Raw genomic sequence first — 22,958 nt, 5'->3', positions numbered from 1 at the left:
AAGCATAGTTTTAAATATAAAGTTTTATTGTTGCATTGCAAAGCCTTGACATCATGAAAGCCAAGTCACATTTTTGAATCTACTGAATCTAGTCACTTATTTGTTGTTACAGTTTTAAGAAGCTGTTCTGGGCTGTCACATTTGCTGTACATTTAGTTATACATTTATTTGCTGCATAATGTTTTCATTTTTAAAGAAGATGTCCATTTTAACCACCTGGGCGTTACACTGATGTCTAGATTTCTGTACCAAAAGCGGTACACTGTTTTTCATGAAATTTTTTTTTTAAATTGTAGACCTGTAACTTACAGAAATATGTCCGAACAAGGGTCTAGTAGATATCATGAATATAAAAAAAAAGTTTGAAACACAATCATGTAAAAAAAAAAAAAAATGTACTTTTAATAAGTTAAATAAAAAACACAAAAATCAGCCTAAACAAGAATACATAAATAAAAAATACTGAAAATGCAATAATTTGGTATACTGTATAGTATTATATTTTTCTAAAACACCTCCCTAGTGTGGTATATTTTAAAACAGAGTCCAACATCACATACTTTTAGACAAAACCACATAAATATATTTTGTATTATTTTGTATTGGATTGGATACAGGACTTTGTATTGAATCCAATACAAAATATTTGAATTTCCCGCTACGACCCCCATCGACGGGCGCACGCACGGACATCATCAGGAATCGCCGAGGGATGCATACGCGAATGCCGGGTATTATAATTCTTTCCAAACTGAAGGAGGAGGAGGCTCTCTGGAGGACACACACGCTGCAGCCAGCATCAAGAACACACACGCTGCAGCCAGCATAAAGGACACACACGCAGGATCAGATGTCTTATTAACGGGTAAGTGTCCTATTTTAATTTTTTTTTCAAAAATCGGGGGTGGCTTACTTAATGGGGATGTTTTAAAATTGGGGAAACACGGTAATATATAAAGATTTCTTTGTATTGGACTCAATACAGCTTTTTTGTATTGAGTTCAATACAAAGTGATTTGAATTTCCCGCCCTGCCTCCTGCCCGCACCGACGCATGCAGCAACGTCACCGAGAAACCCCGGACATCGTCGCTGCACTCGCCGGGAGAAGACTGAAGAGCAAGGACGTGTCCGGAGGAGCTGCGGGGACCGGGTGAGTATATTCTTACAATTGTATTCTGATTGTCATACAACGTTTGTTTAACCACCTTACAAAAGTTCGGGTTTAACGCTTTTTGCAAGTGTTATTACCCCGAACCAAGGTCGGGTTTACCGGCCAGGTGGTTAAATAACTTTTTTGGTTATTTATTTCATTCTAATAGTAATGCTGACATGACCTCCCAAATTACCTTTACTTCTTACTTTTCTTAAACTTCTCATCACAATGTGCTGCTGTCTTGTAGCCCCCTATCACCATGTTTATTCTGTTTGGAGCAGTGACAGCCCTACTTCTCTTAGTGCTTACTAGAATAAAATAACCAGTGTCAAGGTATTTTTATTTGGTGTTTCTTTTTTGACCAGTAGCTGTACTGTTGTCAAATAAATCGTTTCCTGATTTTTTAGGGTAAGTTTGTAATTAAAGCAGAACTCTATGCCAAAAATCGCGATCATTTCCATCAATCCTAATCATTTCATCCTGTTTACTCCCCTGAAACTATGGGAGACAGAGACTGCCAGAATGCCTTTTCACCCTGTTTCTGTCCAAATGCTGCTGTGTAGGTGAATATTGGACACTAATACAAAGACAAATGCATTTATACAATTTATATTTAAAATTAAACATTTTTTCTTAAAGAACATCTGTACTTTGGTTGGACTAGGCAAATGTTTACAAGTTAGTTTGCTAGCAGCGGTCACAAGGATTTTCTACTTGCTTTCCACCCTTCTTTTCAGCCCTAGTCTGTTTCCAACGTTCAATAAAAAAAAAAACAAAAAAAAAACGGGTATTGCTGGGTATTTCCCATTTCTCACAGGCCTGATCACTGCCATGTATAGACAAAGGAATTTTGGCACAGAGATTTTTGGCAGAGACTCTTGCTTTCTCTTGCATATGTTTTTACAGAACACAGTGCTGTAATTCATTGCTATGATTTTGTTTTTCACCACTTGACAACTTTAATTGGAAAATTGAGACAATACAAACACCAAGTGGCCATGCTCACTGAAGTAAGATATGCAGACTAATAAAACCTGACTGTTTCTAATTTGCTCTTGTTCTTTTAAAAAAGAGGGAAAACGTTATTATTGGTCACTGGCATTGTTCCATGACCCAAAGGTAACCTATGGTGACTCTGCATTAGGAGCATTGACTTTTCCAGAGTTTTTATTCATTTAAAGTCTAATGAGATCTATCAACCAGTGCACTAAGGATGCTTCACCTTTAGGAAACATGGCCTGAAATGGGGTATTGTAAATCTTGATTTATATAAGTTACAGATTTGTTTTTACAAACTGTATCACCTCTATCCATCTATTGTATATACATTTCTATTTTTCTCTTTTCTATTTTATCTGTTTTATAGCTTACGACTGGTGCTTGGCCTAGTGATTGAAAGTTAAAAATACATTTTGCAAGAACATCATATCCATGCAGTATGACATGCCTATTCCTTTCTTCCTCCTTGCCATTGTTATGTTGCCATGATAATTGTTCATTCATGATTCCTCTTTTTAAAATTTTTATGCATTGGGTGTGTGCTCTTTTATTTTGTTTAAATAACTCTGAAAAATATATTCACACGATTGGGAAAGTTTTTCAGAAACACTGTTCATATAGTTAGTCCTTCTATGTTGATGACGGTAGATGACAGAAATTGAACATTGTACCTGGCAGAACCTCATAAACTGTAAGGTTTGCTAGTGCTATATTGGTTATGTTCAGAATAATATGTCTCCTAAATCATTTAAACTTTTACAACACACCAGGCTATGGACTTTGTGTTATTTATATATTTTAAGTAGGATTTAGACCTATCTTATTGCTTGCATTGTAAAGAAATTAAAAAAAAAAAAAGATCACAAGAATTTACCGTAGTTGGTTTCTAACAGCTTAGAAACACCTGCTGTGTGTTTACAGTAATGAGCTGGCAGCCTACCAATATACTTGAGCAGAGGAAAGTAAAAGGGAAAGATCTAAGATTTTAGTGCCTCTTGCAGAAATGTTTCTCCGACATGCCAATGGCTACGGAGATGAGTAAGCACTTGTTTTCAAAAACTTTTATTACTTGTTCACAATCTTAGAATACTTTAGTATGCAATAGGTTGACTTTGGATCATGAGCTGTTCAACGCCTTCTCCATAGTATTTTCTTGCCATCATTCTGGTGAAGGTTGATCTTGGTTTCATCTGTCCAAAGAATGTTTTTCCAGAACTGTGCTGGCTTTTTTAGATGTTTTTGAGCAAAGTCCAATCTAGCCTTTCTATTTTTGAGGCTTATGAGTGGCTTGCACCTTGCAGTGCACCCTCTGTATTTACTTTTATGCAGTCTTCTCTTTATAGTAGACTTGGATATCAATATGCCTACTTCCTGGAGAGTGTTGTTCACTTGGTTGGCTGTTGTGAAGGGGTTTCTCTTCACCATGGAAATGATTCTGCAATCATCCACCACTGTTGTCTTCCATGGACGTCCAGGTCTTTTGGGTTGCTGAGTTCACCAGTGCTTTGTTTCTTTCTCATGATGTACCAAACTGTAGATTTTGCCACTCCTAATATTGTAGCAATTTCTCAGATGTTTTTCTGTTTTTGCAGCTTAAGGATGGCTTGTTTCACCTGCATGGAGAGCTCCTTTGACCCAATGTTGTCTGTTCACAGCAAAATCTTCCACATACAAGCATCCCCCCATCCCCCTTTATTCCCACTGGATAGATGTTACAATGTGATAGTTTAATAGTTTAACCAGTGTATGAAGAGAGAGAGAGAGATGCAGTACATTCTATCTTACTTCTTATCTTGAAAGCCCATGGGCCATTTTCTCTGTGAAGTGTTTCTTCACGTTCTCTTCAAATAGTGTTACCAACGCTGGAAATTATTCCTTGACACCTAATAGATCAGCCTTATTTGGGTGCCCAGAGTCTTTTTGAGGTTCCCTTTTTTAATTCTTTGCTTGATCCTTTGGACCTTTGGATTTTTTTGTCCCCCCCATTGCAGATTTCTGGGTCACAGTAAAAGCACTTTAGCTACACACACTGATCTCTGGCTTCTTGGGGTCCTTGTTGACTTTGTGGCATCTTTCTCCAAATACTTAGTAGCTTTAACTCCCTTTGGGGAATCCTATGCACCCGGTATCTGAGATACATTAGCTTCTCAAGTTTATTGCCCTTGTTTTGTAGTCGCCCATTGGGATCCTGTTATTGTTGATGGCTTGTCAGTTTTGTTTCATTTAAACAAGTTACCTTTCCCATGGAGTTGTTAATTTGGATTGCTCGTCCCTATTTGTGTTTTTGCCATTTGGTGAAACCGCTATATTCTTATAAATTTTCTATATTCTGGGATTTCATGTTGTCACTTCATACTTGGTCCTTCCCTGGGGTGGGTTTCTTGCTATATAGGCCAACCCAGTGAACTAGCAATGACTTCCAGGGGTTACTCATTCTTCTTATGGGACTGCTTTGATCCTAAGGGTTTTATGGCCCATGTTCTGTTACTCAAATCTGCTTCCCTATGGTTTTCATCACTGACTATAACTCCCTTGGAATCAAAAGGCATCGTCCAAGGTTACTGTCTTCTCCACTAAAGCTTTCATCAATCCACCAGGAACTCCTTACAATGGTCCATGTACTTTGCTGCGGGTCCTCTTGCTTAATTGATCCATTAATTCCATATTACTTCATGGTTGGTTCCCTAAACATGAGGTCTTTTTTGCTTTGATATTGTTAGTTTGTTTCTAGTCTCTCATCTGGGCTTCCTTGCTGAAATCTCCCTTATCTTTGAAGCTGTGCTTATACAGTACTCATTTTGCAAGGCCAATTCAAATCTCTTGATCTGCTGTTTTCTCCTCCAGATCCGAATGTAACGCACTCATTCAGGTCATTTTTGCATGGAAAATGTAACGGGTCTTGGTCACTTTGGTCTTTTTTATGACTTCTGTCAGACTAATGCAACTGCTCCTGCGTTTGGGATTTTGATCTCCCGGTTTGCCTTGTGGGAGATTCCTTTCCCTGGTGCCTGATTCCTCCAAGTACGTCTTTGCTTTAGTTCTACTCCTCTGAAATTTGCCAGATGCCTATGGATCCTCGGTGGATTTATTTTTCTAATTAGCTTCCTTTTTATCCAATCACCTTGTAATTTAGAATGGCTTTACTAGACCCTTTCTGTTTGCTGGGTTTGAACTGTAAGTCTGGCTTGCTCTCTTGGGTTTTTATTGTGTTTCTGTGGTTCACAGGGCATTGTAGCATGGCTGTTGTCCTGCCTCTCCATTGTGTTCATTGTGGGACACAACCATCTGCCTATGGTCTGTTGTACTGCAACTAACTGAGACATGCTGGGGGTAGAAGGGGATATGACAGATGGTATCTTTTTTTGGTTGCCAGTGTCAAATGCCTCAGGTGTTGGCATGATAACTCAACAGTGTAAGAATTTTTGTCCACCCCCGTTTACTTGAGCTGAACTAAACCCAAAAACTAAAAATTGTAACCAGGAACAGGTAAGGTCCTATCTGCAAAAAAATAATCTAACTTTTTTTTTGGCAGAGATCAGACAGGTAAGAATTCTTATTGCAGAGGAGACATCACCTGTCCCTTTTGCTGCATTAAAGCCCAGCCTAATCCTAAATTTTGAAAGCAATTTTATACTAAAAAGTTCTTACAATAAATCCCTATTTCGTATATTAAGATTTATAAGTAAAACAATTTTCCAATAATGTTTTTAACAGAGCTGAGTCTAATATTTCGCTACAGAATATGTGCTCATGCACAGTAAAGTCACATGTCTATGTTTAGTTTGACAACTGGAAAATATCAAGGCCAGCTTCGGTGCGTAGGTGTAAATAAATATATAACTGGATGGATTCCTGTGTTCTCATTGGAGGATTGGTGCATGCAGCCCCATTTACTAATGTTTTTTTTTATAACATGCACACGTTTATTGCTGTCATTTTTTTAACAGCTAATTTTACTGATTTCTTCAGTTCTGTGCCCTTGTGTGTGTACTGTGTGATCCGTATAGATGGCTGTAATGAACACTGCTTTGCAACCAGTGGTCTCATTGAAATTTAAATTGACCTGCACAGGGCTGCCTGTGCTGCTTCTGACTCATTGTTCCTGCTCACTGTGCAGAAATGAGATGCTGCATTCCATGGCCTAAGTGACCCTAGAAAAACAGCAAACAAGGCTATTTTTTTTCACTATGCAAAATCCTGAGCTGTCAGCTGGCAGTAATTATCTGATATGTTTTACTTATTAATTTACAATAATGGCAGCATTGAATTGTTTGTGTGAGCCATGCCACAATAACTGCACATATGTTTTTTTTTTTTTTCTTGATTTGAAACACGGTGGGTAAAATCTAGATGACAGTCTGTGTGGAGTGGGATATTTCCTTTTTTTCCCCCATATCCTATTGGCCCAGAGGAGATTTATTCTGGATCCATGGTAACCGTATTAGAACCGGGAGGATCTTCAGTATCACAATGCCTCCTCAGGCTGCTATCTCAGGAGCTGCTTCATGGCCTCTCCAGGCAACACATTGTATATTTATATGGCCCTTGAAATAGATGGATCGACACTCCCTTAGACCTCAGGCAGCTGTGAAAGCGAAAGGATTTGGTAATCTCTCAGTATGTGTATATTTGCTAATCATTTTATACATTTCACATCTCATACCTAGATACCATCTTGTCATCGGCAGCAAAATTTACTCTAATATGAAAGCAGGGCACATCCTTATAAATTAGCAAGGTACTTTATTTATAATAAATAGATACCTTACCTAGACAGGTGAAAAAAAAAATTGTGGGAAACAAGTAATGTTACAGAGGGTATGTTTCTGCATAGAGGTAATAGAGGGGTTAATATCTTGTTGCTGTAATAGATTTCATAGCAGTGACTCAGTCTGCCAGTTCCTGAGAGAGCACAAGCTGCAGTGCTGGTGCAGCTAATGAAGCAGGTTCCTGGGTTGTAATCCTCATTTTTCTCATTCTGACCAGCTCCTCCTCCATTCGTTCCTACCTTAAAGTCTGACGATGACACCTCAAATTTTGATGAGCCAGAGAAGAATTTACGGGCTGTACCCTCTTCGCGCCACCTGAACGCTGCAGGTTTCTCGGGCGAAGATTTGCCATTTGTGGGCTTTTCGTACATAAAGGCTCTTGGTGCATTCACCAAATCTGAGTAAGTAAAACGAATGAGTGACTGTCCTGACTTGGCTAGAGATTGCAGGTTTATATGGCCTGCAGTGATGTTTGTATGCTATCTGCATCACACTACCCCTGCTGACATGAATACATATACATCTAGCTGGATCCTTCCCTTTCCCCGTTATGTTGCTGCTGTACAACAACATTTTGAGTTTTACTTGAAAACTGACATACAACCTTTTTTTATAGTATTAAGCGGAAATCTTGGCTTAGTTGTACGTTTAGTGAGGTTTTGAAACAATCTAAAATAATACCAAGTGCAAACTACTAAAATATAAAACAACGATGAGGCCATTGGTATGTGTCAATATTTGTGTATGGAACACATCTGAAAAGCCTTGCAATCAGTTTGTGGGTTGTGACCTCTTTGCTCTCTTAAAACGAGGATGTTGCATCTCATTCCTTGCTAGACATTTTTGAGCTACCTTAAAAAAAATCATATTGTTTTGTGTTTTTTTTTTGTTTTTTAATTATGGCAGGGGTTACTCCGAGCAAACTTTATTTAAGATGGGTGGATTCTGTGTTTTAGCACCTGACACAGATAAACATACCTTAAAGCTAAGATTGCACAGCATGCTCTAGGGCTGTGTTGCTGATGACATTATAAGCTCTTCTTTTATTAAGGTTATGACAGCTTTGAAAAAAGACAGCACATCAAGGTTTTCTGATAAGGTGTTTGATATTCAGTACAAGCAAATTCATCTGCATAGTTTCTGCAGCATTGCAAGTGTGACACATCTACATTGTATCAAGTGTAGAAGCACTTTAATAACCTGGCTGCTATTATGCAATCACTGTTTATGCATTCGTGAGCTTCATTCTAAATTGCCTTTCTATTTTGAGACTAGTCTAGGATGTGCGTGGCAAAGATATATATTTTTTTACTCTGACTCGATATTAGGAAGACATGAACATAAAGTTTAGGCTACGTAACATTTTTTTGTATTCTATGCTCTGCCTTTCATTGTTTTTCAAACTTTTAAATTATACTTAAACATTTTATGTGGAATATACCCATGATATGTGGCCCATGAGCACCAATGTCATTTCTTTATAGAAATGCTTCTTGGTTCTTTCCATTTTTCCAGTCTGAAACTCTTCTAGTTTGCTGTTTAAACAGTAACATTTAATAGTTTTTTTTCTTTTGAAAAAGTTTTTTTTAAATAATTACTAAAATATGTGTTCATGAGAGGTTCTATTAATATTATGTGATCTAGCTTACAGATACCTGTTTTGTTTCCTTTTTTGTTCTCTACAATGTCAAGTGCCCACTTTATGAGTGCTGCGTGTTTGACACATTAGATGTAATTAAGAATCATCAAGTATATACAATTTGTCATGCGTTGCTATGTGTTTACAGATGCATTGTGATTAGGAATGTTTTCTTTCATCTGACTTGGGTAGGAAATTATAGGTTAAAACACACCAAACTGCAACTTACAGAGTATTTTCAAAATATATTTTCTGTGAAGAACAGCCCTAGTGGCATGAATGGATCTTTAAAGTAGGCATGTGGTTTTCCTGTGGTTCAGAACACAGAAAACAGCATGGAATCTTATCTGGTGTGAATGAGCAAGAAGTAGTAAACCTCAACACAAAATGCTCAATTTTATATCACAAGCTCAAAATGTAAGCAAAGATATGTTGCTTGATAAACATTTCCTAGATTGCTTGGAATGCCCAGCATTTTAATAACCTGATAAACTCTTTTCTGCCTGCCTTTAGAGAGTTAAAATAGGATAACATCATCTGGGAGCATTTAGAGTGGATTTGTGCTATGCACATGTAATTATGCCTTCTTTACCAATAAATAGGACCTGTCAGGATATAAATATACACATGAGGCTGTCATCCTTATCCATCCAGTGTTGTTAAGTAAGCCACTGATCTTGAAAAAGAACATACAGATCAGGTGGCCAAATGTATACCCGTTTGTTGTAGGTCGGTGACTTTAAGGATTAAAAAGACGGTGGAGGATCTCATTTTCAGTTCTCACACCCTTAAAAAAAAAAAAGTCAGCAATTGCAGCTTCCATATATTTACTTCTGACAGGTAGATTTGTATTATGAAAACTGAACAGTGAATAGAGGTGCATATATGATCTGAAACTCTCCTTACCAGGCTGTCGTGCATCTCACTCAGTATTCAAGTATTCCTTAGTGATCAGCCTCAGAGTAGTGAAGCATTTCTTTAGTGGTCAGTGTCAGGGTATTGAAGTATTTTTTTTAGTGGTCAGGGTATTGAAGTATTTCTTTAGTGGTCAGGGTATTGAAGTATTTCTTTAGTGGTCAGGGTATTGAAGTATTTTTTTAGTGGTCAGGGTATTGAAGTATTTCCCTAGTGGTCAGTGTCAGAGTATTGAAGCCAGAAACAACCAGGCAGCTAGGATACTAAGAGTAGATAGTAATGCTGTCCTCAATTTCTCTTCGTACACGTTTCATTTAACACCATCCTTATCAAATGTACATGTAAGTGGTGCAAATATTGCTCCCTGATACCCTTCACATAAATACATTTTTTATTTTTTGCTCAACACATCCAGAAGTGAAATCAGTATTATTATTTCACATTAAGGCATTATGGATTTGTTAAAGATTTTACTCTTTCTTCACTTAACTTTTCATGAAGCTGAGGCAGGTTATTTTAAGGTAGCCTTTCATTAATCTACTTATCTCCCCTGGGGATTTAATGGCCCAGTAACTCTACCTGTGATTCAATTTGGCATCATTCCTAGGTATTAATATCAAATCTCGCAAATAGAAGGAAGTCGTTGATAACTGATGTAATGATACATCAAACATAACCCAAAATACTGCTCTATGGCAATCTAAATAATTCAAAAAGAAAGTTATATTGAACATCATAAATAATCAATACTGTTAAAAGCCATTAACAACATATATTATATACCCTAAATCCTCCAAATCCGCTCCCAACAGATTCCACACATGGTTTGGCATGCAAACAACTATGTATGTAAAACTGAGCACTATCTTTAATTTTTTCAGGCTTCCGTCCCATACTTCTAACTGGTGATCCTGTAAGTAATCCCACATTAGGTACCTAGATTGTGAACACTTCCTCACTGCTCTTTATCCATGCAGATGCAGCACTGTCACCATAGGCAGCTCTCCTTTAGATTGCAAACACCCTCCACTTTCTCTATGTCCATAATAAAAAGGGTATTTGCCTTACTAAGAAATTACTAAGAAAACTGATAACAGTGCTTGATATTTCAGTTCCGTGTTCAAGAAGTTACATGACAGTTATATTACTGAAAGGATAAACAAGTTTTTTTCTGTACTTTTCTGCTGAAAGTTTATTTCCCTATAAAGCAACTACCCCATCTATGAACTTGTCAACTGAAATATATTACATTTTTTCCTGAGTTTAGTAGTCTTTTAGCATATTAGTCATTGATTAATGTTTGAAGTTTGGGTTATACCCTTTACTAAATATGAAGTTATTAAAGATGCAAGCTCTTTGGAGTCCCTTTAAGTCCCTTTCTTTTGCAATATACAATTCATAGAGGTGTACAATGTCTTGGTAAAAGGACCCAAGTCCAGAAAGCTTTGTTTTTCATTTATAGTAAACGTTCTATTGTGATTTTTGTTGCTTAATTGGTATCAGATGAATGTGATGTCATCTGATTAGATGTTTTCCTTCACTGAAATCATTTTTTTTACAAACAAATACCAGGAATATGGCTTCCATTTTTTTGGTGGACAATGGTGCAGGCCATGTGGCATATGTGTTGTCTGGGAGACATTTGTTTGTCAGTAATAAATGGCAAAAGATTTACATGGAATTATTAGATTGGAGGTTGGATTTTGCTGTATTGTTTATGGTGATTAATTAGGATTGTGTTGTTTTTTGCTGTTAGAGCAAATATGTCAAAATAAATGAAGTGCTAATCATCTGCCTTTCTTGCATTAAACTTGTATTTGTTTATGTTCTCTACTGTAGGTCTATTGTGTCTGGCTTGGACTCTCCAGCCAAGACGAGCTCCATGGAGAAGAAGTTAATTGTCAAGAGCAAAGAACTACAGGATACACAGGACAAATGCCACAAGGTATTTAAACCAGCGCTTGGCCTTCCTGTTTGCCACAGAAATTTCCTTCCATTGCGTTCCTGGGGATCAAGAAATATTTTTTTTCTTTTGGGGCATAGAGCACTTTTCCAGCAACACTGTGTCAGCTTACAGATGCCCTCAGCTTGAAAGCCCTCTTTATTCACTAAAGTCTCAAGTGACTTCTCTGGATCTCCCACCTGGTTTAGGAAGCCTCTGGTTTGGGTGAGGAGGACAACTTTCTCCATCGGTGGAAACAATAATTTGGTTTTTATGAGGTCTTTAAGTTTTCTCCAATAAAAATAGACCTTAAGGCCTTGTGCATATAAATCCTTAAACTTTACGCATTGTACATAACTTATGATCTTGGGCAAAGAAACTGGCTGGAATCTGATTACCCCTACATATTGGAGACTTTATGAAGGACTCATATGGTTTATTCTTGATTTATGTGATGATGAGGCAAACCGTCTTCTCATCAGAGCTGGATTTGGGATAATACTGAAGGGACACAAGCAGGTGAAAATGACTATCTTTTTGAAATCCTGTGTGCTGTGGGGATTTCCTACGGACTGTGTGTATATGTGAACTGCAACCCTGTGGATGACTTTGTGAGCCCACCATTAGAAGAAGTGAGCTCGCTGCGACCAGTTCTGTGCACTAATTCTTTGACAATATAATGTTCTAAGTTTTAGGCACCATGTTTGGCTCCCAGTGAGCTAGTTAAATTCTTTTTTTATTTTGTGTATGTTGCAGATGGAGCAAGAAATGACTCGACTACATCGTCGGGTTTCTGAAGTGGAGGCTGTTCTCAGCCAAAAAGAAGTTGAATTAAAAGCATCTGAAACACAGAGGTCTCTCCTGGAACAAGACCTGGCAACTTACATCACAGAATGCAGCGTGAGCATCACAGTATAACTATTGCTGGATATAATTCCAACATACTCTGTAGGTTGTTTACAGTGGGTCTCAAGGTGGATTAAAGCCAGTAAGGTTTTAATAAATACCAATTTGAAAGCATCTGAAGCATTTGAAGGTTATGTGCAGTAACCTTCAACAATTAGGCTACGAACACATGTGCAATGGTTCCCGTCATATAATCAGCTCAGGGCTAATATCGGACAAGAATCTTGCGTGTGTTTTATACGACCGCCCTGGCGGATCCACGGATGACTAACGATCATAATGGGAGTGAAGAGGGAGAGAGCGCAGCGTGGTGCCACTCTGTCGTTTTCCCCCTCCCCTTTCCATAGAGCAGAACCGTGCTGTATGTACAGCTCTGGTTCATGCATTGTGCAGTCGTTAGTCTTTGGAATGGATTGTGAAACATCCTTTCCCATGACAATTATTGCACGTGTGTAGCCTAAATCCAAATCCTGTGTTTAGAGACCGACTAAGCTTGTTGGGGTTATTGCACATTGATAATTAGCATGTGAGTCTAGAATATGCCTATTTATAAATTCTTGTTAGTCTGAAAGTCATAAAGGCATCTGTGTTGTATGTATCAGCTAGTCAAATGTTGACTTCTATTTTTTCACCTGACCAACAAAATGGTTTTGGTAATATGGTAATATTATATAGTGTTGGTAATATTTATGTCTGTGTTGTGTTCACACTTGTTTGATATTTTACTTTTTTTGTGAGCATGGACGCTACTGGGACTCTTATAAAAGTGGACTGAAAATAGACAAATTGTAGGCACATTGTAGATTATACTACTTTACATAGACTCCAGGTAGACAGTAGACATTCCATTGGTAGCTCCTAGCTTTTTGTAAACCCACTTTGTAGTAAGATGGAATTTAGACTGCAGTTTATCAAAAAAAATCTGGGTGAAATACCTTGATGTAATACATAACCTGAGTAGAGTTAACAAGTTTTTGTAAGATCAGTGTTGTATGTAACTACTTAATACTTAAATATTATCCTGTATAATGATCACAGACACTGCTGCAGAATTACTGTATCTGTACTGAAATTTTCTTGCAGTCTTAACCAAGACCTTGTCCACAGATTTGCTCTTTACTGCCTATTCTAAGGTTCTTTAAATTTGTCTGATTATTTTACACCTCAACACTGAGTTATCTTAGCAACAGTATCCAGTGTTCTGCATAAACGGACTCTTTTAGGCTGCTGCACTTAGACGGGTGGAGTATCGAAATTCACACAGGTGTTTTTTTTTTTTTTTGGCCATTGCAGGTAGCAGAAGTGTTTGCTATCAGCCGTAGGTTTATCATCTTTTTGTAGGTCAACTAAAAGGATGTGCGCTGGTGTTGCAACATGGGTGATTTAGTCATAATCCTAATTTTAAAAGGTTTATTTAGTGGTTGAAGTGCATTTGGAGAGTGTGTACTGGGTTCAGCTTATAACAAACACACATACTTTAGGAAATAAAAGGTTAGTCAAGAAGTGGTGGAATATACAAAATGTACAGATGGTTTTCAGACTTAAAAAAACTATGGTATTGATGACCTTTAAAATATGAAATTTTTAAATGTTAAAAAGGTGTTTAATACTAAGAACACCACATTTTTTTATTGCTGAAAACCACATCCTTACATATATCAGTTTAGTGTTCTCTACAGAATTTTTTTTTTTCAGCTGGGTGTGGAGAAGCTGTAAGCAGGTGCTTGAAAAGTAGGCAGGGAAACACATGACAAATTTGGTGTTCCCAGTCATTGCCATAGGAATCCAGTAATCCCTATAATCGTGTCCACTTTCTACCACCCCTTACCGCTATACTTTGTTCCAACTTTAAAATGCCCACCCCCTTAGTTTGTTACATTTTTCCATCATCTTTATATTATGCCTCAGCTGTCCAATGCCCTTGTAGTGTGACCCAACTTTTCAGTAATCACCCAAAAACAGCTGGATGATTACAGAAAAGTGGTGGGGCTGGGGAGAGCACTGCACTAGTTTATAACCTTCTGTGTAATCACCCCTTTTACACACTGGTGTGTTTGTGTGTTTGTGTATATTTAAAGTATATAAATGATAAATATGCAGGTTTCATGAGGCTTGCAGAACTGCATGTATTTATGTCCAGCAAGACCTTTACTCTTTTACTTTTCCAAGAAGCATTCAATGGAAGAAACATGTCACACGGACTATTTTTCATTATTTAATTGATCAAATAGCTGTTCACAAAAGACAGGGTTCTTTTGCACAGTGAACCTAGTGCACCTAGTGTGTTTTAGGGCTGTTTTTTTTTTCTTGTGTTTTTTGTGTTTTTCTTGTGTGTCATCTCCCAGGTCAGAAAAATTGAATTGACTTTGTTAGGGAAGTACACATGACTGTTTAAGTTGCTCTGTGTTGCTCCGCTTTTCTGTGGACACTGTATGGACCATATTTGTTAAATGCTCTGCATTGCTTTAACACAGCTGCATATAATTAAATGGAAGATGCAGTGTTTGAATATAATCCCTGTTGTCATGAACACCTAAAACCAGCCATGCAAAAAAAAAAAAAATTACGGAAGGCTGCTGGTAGTCAAAAGCTATAAAACTAAACTTGATATCTGGAACAGTGCAAGCTTCAGCTTTGGTTTAATGCCCTATGGCCCTATAAATGGGACTTCCTAAAACTTCTGCTGCATCTCCATTGAACCTTAAAGAAAACTAGTTTGCTACACCCTACAGATAAATCACGTTGAATTCATTAGTATATATTTTTATTTGTCTATGATTGATTTTAAAGGTTAGAAGCAGGCCAAGGTTTCCTGTCAAACAAGTAAACCCAAAACAAAAAAAAAAACCACACCTTTATTCCTGCAGATAGGTCGGGAGGTTTCTTCATTCGGGTCCCAAAGGATGTTGCACTTAAAAAACAAACAAACAAAATGTTTTCTTTAAATAAAAGGGTTGTCTACCCTTTTATGTAAAGTAAAAATTCTTTAGTTTAGGTACACTTTAATCTAAACTTGAACTGTGAATTTTTCTGTTTTATACCTCCATGTGCCCCATTGACCTGATGGTATTCTGAGTAAACTGTAATTTTTGGAAAGCTTTTATTAGGAATGTATGTAGAATGATTGTGTATTTTGCTTACTAGCTCAGTGTGGGGATATTTTTTAATATAGCTATTACAGTGTTCTCCCCAGTCATGACTTGGCATTTTAGAGGCAGCCATAAATCCAAGTTGGAGCCCTTTACTATTCTGAAGAACTTCCAAAGGGCCTGATAAATCAGGATTTACATATACAACATTGCAAATAGTAGCCTGCAGTTATTACAGTAGGTAAAATCTTACTGCAACATCTAGTTAGTTTATGTTTATGTTTTGACATTTTCCCCGATATTTAACTTTGACACTCAGATGGTTACAAACATATGACTATTAGGATATGTTCAGACTAGCAGTTTTTTAAGGTTTTACTACTCTTGAGTGTCCATTGTCCATAGCTTTTCGCAAGTACAGGTGGTTTTTTTTTTTTTTTTTTTTTTTTTTAGGAAATGCAGCGACTGTGTGTGCCCCTCCTTCTAGCCATGAAAGGTCCTCTGGAATGTGGTTTGCAAAAAGAAAGGGGGCGGGGAGCATGTAGTCCCCTCCCTTTTGGCAAAAACTAGATCCCCTCTAGCCTGCAGTGGTTGCAAAAGTTTGGAGTAATAAACCGCTGGTCTGAACATAGCCTTGTCTACTATCGTTACTGATGGTCAAAATATGTATTTAGAAAAACACAGAATGCTCCATTTCAAGTTAGAATGTTTAAATACTTGGAGGAGTTTTGAAACAACTTGGCAGATTTGTTCTTGTGTATCATGTTTTTGAACATTGCTTCTATTCTTGTTAATAAGTCTAATCGAGTGTTTTATGCATTTAAAATCTTCCATGTTGCAGAGTTTAAAGCGGAGCCTGGAGCAGGCCCGAATGGAGGTTTCCCAGGAGGATGACAAAGCTCTGCAGCTCCTACATGACATTCGGGAACAGAGCAGAAAGCTGCAGGATATTAAGGAGCAGGTATGATCCATCTCTTGCATTAATTACCGTAGTTTAGAAATCTCTTCGGAAGGGACCTCACTGTTATAAAGTTTTAAGATGTCTGATATACATTACTTTAACTTTGTTAAATAATGCTTAACCTAAAAATTCACAACAAATGTATATGAATTCTCTTATTTTATATGTTTAAAATATCACTTTATTGATCTTCCCAAACTTCTAGGTCTGAGGCTTCTAGTGCTACACTCTTGGCACTGTTGTGTTACAGTGTGGGGGACCTTTTATCTTACATCCTATAGTCCTCCTGCAAAGAATGAGGGGATTATCATGCATGAGGAAATTCTCAGAGGTTTAGGGCAGTGGTCACCAGCTGGTGGTCTGCAGCTCTGGCCAGTGCGCCCCCGAGCGGGGTCAGGAGAAGGACCCCGCAGGCCACAGACCAGAGCCACGGACCACGTCTCCAGTACGGATTGCAGACTTAGGGAAGTGGCGGGTCAGATCTGCGATGGGAGAGTGGGCAAGCTCAGGCATCATGGCATCACTATGGGGGAAGTTTCCTCGCCTTTGAGTGACACCCAGCTCCCCAGGCATGAGCGGTCCGGAGGCGGTAATTTAAGTGATCTGTGGGTCTAAAAAGGTTGGCAACCACTGGTTTAGGGTATATGAGAGTGTTTTGGGGGTAATAAGGCAATTGGTTAAAGTAAAACCAAAGACTATTTGGTAAAATAATAAATATTTCATTTAGTTCTGCCTGTTCCAATGGTTCTCGTTAAGACATTTTAAGTTATAGATTAACAAAACACTTGTTTTTGAGATTGCAGATAGCCATGTAAACACAAATTCACAAGCATGGTCCACTTTCGCTACCTGGAAACCTGCTCATACTGCCATTGCTGGAGTGCATGCACGTAGGCAGGATTTGACTGTAAATAAACTGCAGGATATCAGCAGCAAGTTGCAGCAAAGAATCAATTATAAGATAAAAACGATAAATTTACATACATTTTTATAAAATGTAAATTGTTTATCTTATTATTTAACCTCCCTGGAGGTCTGAATATTCAAGTATTTTTAAATGTCAAAGCGGTACATTTAAAAATACCGATTATTTTAAATGTCCCGTCTGGTCCAGCCCCCAGCCACACGATCCCGTCCTCCAGCCGCATGCTGCGTCCCATGGCCGCCCGGCATCTGTGTCCACTGGCCTCACTCACGTCTCCAGCGTTCACAAGCCAGGGAGGCAGATGCCGGGCAGGCATTACTGGAGGACGCCGATGCTGTGCGGGCATCGCTGAAGGACGCCGTGGGGACCAGGTAAGTTTTCCAATCCCATTTAAAATTCCACACTCGGTTACGGCTTTTGGCACTGAAAATAACCCCGAGTCAGGGAGGTTAAGCAATTGAAACATGATTAAGGTTCAGTCAAGCGATCCCACATAGCTGTATCACTCACTCCTGCCCCTTTTCATTTTCTATGGAGCTGGCATGAGGAATGTGGTATTTGCACCATTATCTCATGGCCAGTCTGAACATAGCCTAAAGCTAGGTACACACTTGCAATAAATATTGTTAGATAAAGAACAACAAACGATTATGCACGGTTATTTTTAATCGTTCAAATCTAATCCACCAATAATGTACACACGCTGGATACGATCTTTTGAACAATGCAGGAAGTGACATGTAAAGGAGAAAGTGTACTGTAGAAACATCCACGATCACTGAACGACCGTACATACAATAGATAGTGAACGATCGCTCGATCAGATGCGCCGGGATGGTCGTTCATTTCCAGCGTCAGTCCTCGTTCGTCGGCTTCGTTGGTCAGTCGTTGTGCACTTTTTTTTAACGATTATTGGACGATCGGTCGTTAGTCGTTCGTTTCCAACAATAATTATTGCTCGTGTGTACGCAGCTTTGAGGTTTACATTTACTTTAGGGGCTTGCAAGTGAGAAGGTTAAATGTAGTGGCGTGCTAAAAGGCTTGGAGATAGTTAGGGACTCTTAAGCTGCGTACACACGTCCAATTTTTATCGTTGGAAATGAACGACGAACGAACGACGAACGATCGATTGGTCAAAAATCGTTCGTAAAAAAAGTAACCAACGACGCCGACGAACGAGAATAGTCGCTGGAAATGAACGACCGGACCGGCGGATCGGATTGGACGACGATCGTTGAACATCGTTCGTGTGTACGGTCGTTCATTGATCGTCCATGGTCTGAGCATGCGTGATGAACGAACGTTCGTTCACTTCCTGTCGTGCACGTCACTTCCTGTATCGCTCAAACGATCGCATCTATTGTGTGTACAATATCTGCGAACGATCGTGTCGTTATCTGCATGTACAGGATCGGTGCTATACGATCGTTCGCCGATATCGTGCAGGATCGTTCGTCGTTCGTTTACCAACGATAATTATTGGAAGTGTGTACGTAGCTTTAGGACATTTTGGGCATGCTAATTCTTTCACTTCCACTTCTACTCAACATCAAAACCACAGTGCCAGGATGCCATTGACATTAAATATTAGGAAGTAATCTGTTGTCCACACAACTTGACTTATTTTTGTTTTTTTTTGCTATGTAACATGTTTGGCCTCCTAAACCTATCAAAGCAAAGTGAGGCTGTGTTTTGGGGAAAGTGTTTACAGCTAAAGGATTTGGGTAGCACTGGTTACAATAAACTGGGCTCAAGTCTGCTTTCAATGGGAAAACAGATGATGACACAGAAGCTTTTGTGGGTGGGAATTACCAACTTTGAATATGTGATCAGTAAGTTATATCATTGATAGGTATGTTGGTATGTGAGAATATTATTTGGTACTTAAATACAGACCAGACCTAGGTAAAAAAATGTACATTATTCATAATAATAATGCAATAGTATCATTCTTTATTCGGATTTATACTTAGCTTTCGCCATCAACTGTTTTCTTTCTAGGAATTTCAAGCCCAATTAGAAGAAATGAAGCTGATGATGCACCAGTTAGAGGAAGACCTGGCTTCTGCTCGCAGACGTAGTGACCTGTATGAAGCAGAGCTAAGAGAGTGTAGAGCTGCTGCAGATGAATTTAAACGTAAAGCAAACGAATGCCAACAAAAGCTTCTGAAGGTAACCGATATCTAATCCTTATGACAAAAATATTGCAAGTTTAAAATGGTATGTAAAGTATTTATAATAATTTATAAAATATTTTTAATACTATAGGAAATATTACCTAAACTCTAACCTTAAAGTAAAATACTATCTACTGTACACCATAAGTCCACAAAGGTGTGGATTCCAGCGCTGTATAGCAGTCAATGCAGGGTCAGTTTAGGCAGTAATAAGCAGTAAGCTAGGTTTGTTTACTCTGCAGATCTTTTAGAGCAGGTTCAAAAGTTAGTGCAACTATAAATTGAATAAATTAAAAAATCTATATATTAAGAAAAAAAATACACTTTATACTCATACTATTATATATAGTGTAAAATAAATGTTCTTGAAAACAATGTACTACTTTTACACATAAAAATCCAATGTATTGCATTCAATACAGTTATTTTGTATTAAATGCAATACAAATGGATTTTGAATTTCCCGCCCCGCCCGGCTGGGGCGTATACACCTACCGACGTCTCGGGAACTCCCCCGGTGATTTATCGGATGCAGAAGCAGGAAGAAGAAAGAAGACGGAGATTGCGGTGCTGGGCGACGCGGGACCCCGGCGGATCAGGTAAGTGCTCTATTTACTAACCTTCCCTAGGTGTTCCAACCCCTGTTGTCTGGTATCTAGTTTTGGGGTGTGATGAGATGTGCAAGTGTATATGCTTATTTGGCCAATAAACATATTTTCTGTCAACCTCTTTGTTTATATTTTCACTCTCCTTTTGTGTGTGTGTTGTTTCCCATATATGTTATAAAAAAAATATACAAAAATATTACAAACAATGAATTGCATGATGAGAATGTACAGGATTGTATGACTTGATTTGTTAGTGGTTTAATTTATTTCTATGCAGGCAAAAGATCACGGTAAAGCTGAAGTCGGTGAACTGCATTCAAAACTTGAGAAGGTTTGTGTTTCCTTTTATCTTATTACAAATAAAATTTTTTTTTTTTAAACCGGGAATGGACCAAAATACATTTTAATGTCTTTCATTTAAAGCCTATAGATTCACAAAGCCTTCATCCCCCATGTTTTTCTTCAACCACCTCTCACATTAATATTATCTTGTAAGGATTTTTTTTATTGTCACCTCCATTATTTATTATGAAACATGATACCCAACCGCTAAGCCCGTACTTTCTCGCCATAAAAATTTTTGCTATAATGGATAACCCCGTACTTTTTCGCCAACACTAAAATCTCCACTTACCTGGTCCCGCTGTGCTAATCCAGCGTCGGTTCCGTGTTCCAGCGTCGGACCCTATTCGGACATATTTCTGTAAGTTACAGGTCTACAATTTAAAAAAAAAATTTCATGAAAACCTGTGACGCTTTTGGAACAGAAATCTAGAAATCAGTGTAACGCTCAGGTGGTTAATAATGTCTCATGCTGGTGCCACTTCCAGGAGTGAAAACCAGTGAATCCAGTGCTGCATTTTGTGCACTCATCACAATCACCTCTTTGTAATGTCATCACTCCACTGTAGTTTTTTGGATACTGAAAGGTCTGTTGGCAAATAGGAAGCATTCAGATACCCACAGTATGGACACCTTAAAAAACATTGATGAACCAGTTTGTGGTGATTAGGCATCTTGTGACCACAGTTAAAGTTGAGTATTTGGGGCATATTCCCCCTCCCTCAATTAACTCAGCAATTAGTGGGGAGCGATGTACGAAGGTCGGCTTTGGCAAATGTTGATTGTATGCCCAAACTTTCTTTTGTCTCCTGAAGAATCTATAGAGTGTCCAAATTTTTTTTGGGCCTTTCCTGGATTAATAATAACTTTCTGCCATGACTGCATGTTGCTAGCTAATAATGCACAGTCAGTGTAATGGCTTGTTTATAAATGTTTGAAATAATCCAGTACTTCACATGACTATTCTGTTTTCTAGATCAACGCGGAACAACAAAATAAGATTCAGGAACTGCAAGAAAAACTTACAAAGGTAGGTAACACACATAAGGGGTAATAGTATAGCAACATAACTGTAATCCAATCATCAGTCTAATTTGTTTCCAGTTTAGTATAACAGGTATAAAATAAAAGAGATATGCTCAAAGGATGTAACTGTTCAAATAATTATTTATTTGATGTAGTTTTTGTGCCCTTGTAGAGCATCACTTCATAATTTCCTTCACACAAATTGATGTGACCCCAATCCCATTTTAGCATGCAGCAGTTTTTTGTGCCTTCCCCACTGAGACTGAGAAGGCATTTTAAAGAGTGCACTGAAAGCCTTTGGGCCAATTTGGGTTTTCAGCTCATTAGTGGTAACTGGGCTACAGCCAACAAACTTTTAAATAGAACCAATCATGCATAGGCTTCTGCAAGAATTTGAATATTCAGTTTGTAATCACCACTGGAAAGTGTCCTATGTTAATTTTCCTAATAAAAACTTATATTTGCCCCTAATTTTGCTAACAGTATATTTATTTCACCTATGACTCGTGGTCAGAGGACACCTGAAATTTTAAAGTTGCTGCTCTGACTAACTGACTACTCTGAGTGCATATGTGTAATAAACCAAAGTTCTGCATTGAAAATTTACAATCAGGTATGTCTTCAGGCATCACCTGTCCCTTTCTTTAGTAAAACATTATTGCCTGCCTAATTATTGGCTGAGCTTCACATGTGTGGACCATCTGGGCACAGCCAATCAAGATAGCCAATGCAACGTAACCAGGAAGAGGACAGGTTTTTTTTATTTTTATTGCTGAAGGGACATTGTCCCATCTGCAAAAAATGACCTCTCTGGTTGCTATTTTAAATTTTTTGAGTTTAGTTCTACTTTAAACCCCAAATTAACTTTTATTGAAATAAGGCATTTGTAAGAAAAACTGCCCCTTCCAGAAGCTGAAAAGAATGATTTTGCCATCTGTGTAGAAGTAGTGGTCTCTTTGCAGAGGTCACACACTCCTTGCTGTATTAGACCTATAGCTCTGCAATGCTCAAACCTCCTAGCACTGACTCAATAGGTACATGATGGACCTCTGCAGACAGACTACTGCTTCCACTAGAAAGCAATGGCTCTTTTTTTGCATCCTGCTGGCAGAGAACAGGCTTTTTATAGTTAGGCCAACTTTAAATAATGAATACAGGCCTCTATTATTTGATATTGTTTTTTTACCCATGGGATCAGTATCTAATGTAAGGCAGTAAATGAGCATCAGCCTTCAGAATTTGACCTTGGAATCACTATGACTAACTGATGAAGTTACTATGAAGTACCTATTTCCAAATTATATTTTTCTGAAATAAATGAAAGTCTTTCTTTCCATAAAAAATACAAGTTCCCGTGACTTTCAGACTTACAGCCGGGACAATGGTCTCTGGCTGCGTGGTGCATCATAGGTGTGGAGTGGAAGATGGTACAGGGTCTATTGATTTCAGTTGGACAGATCTTTTTTTTAGAGAGATAAGAGTATCATCAGGAAGCAATGTATACCT

At 38.1% G+C, this 22,958-nt stretch overlaps 1 protein-coding gene across 4 annotated transcripts in view; it reads left to right on the top strand.

Annotated features, from left to right (window-relative positions):
• Positions 1 to 22,958, top strand: part of CIT (citron rho-interacting serine/threonine kinase) — a 70,726-nt gene that overhangs the window by 13,846 nt on the left and 33,922 nt on the right. For 2 of the 4 annotated variants that reach the window (XM_072415477.1, XM_072415476.1), the window contains exons 10-16: positions 7,140 to 7,323; positions 11,316 to 11,421; positions 12,175 to 12,318; positions 16,255 to 16,374; positions 19,301 to 19,471; positions 20,362 to 20,415; positions 21,403 to 21,456. In XM_072415477.1, coding sequence (XP_072271578.1) covers positions 7,140 to 7,323; positions 11,316 to 11,421; positions 12,175 to 12,318; positions 16,255 to 16,374; positions 19,301 to 19,471; positions 20,362 to 20,415; positions 21,403 to 21,456 — 833 coding nt within the window. Of the gene's footprint in view, positions 1 to 6,589; positions 6,760 to 7,139; positions 7,324 to 11,315; positions 11,422 to 11,564; positions 11,938 to 12,174; positions 12,319 to 16,254; positions 16,375 to 19,300; positions 19,472 to 20,361; positions 20,416 to 21,402; positions 21,457 to 22,958 lie in introns of those variants that run through there. The other 2 variants (XM_072415478.1, XM_072415479.1) reach the window with 2 other exon arrangements.

The sequence above is a fragment of the Pyxicephalus adspersus genome, chromosome 6 (assembly GCF_032062135.1).
Source record: "Pyxicephalus adspersus chromosome 6, UCB_Pads_2.0, whole genome shotgun sequence".
NCBI classification, from domain to species: Eukaryota; Metazoa; Chordata; class Amphibia; order Anura; family Pyxicephalidae; genus Pyxicephalus; species Pyxicephalus adspersus.
Note: the sequence above shows the minus strand (reverse complement) of the source record. Positions and strands in the feature narration are given on the sequence as shown.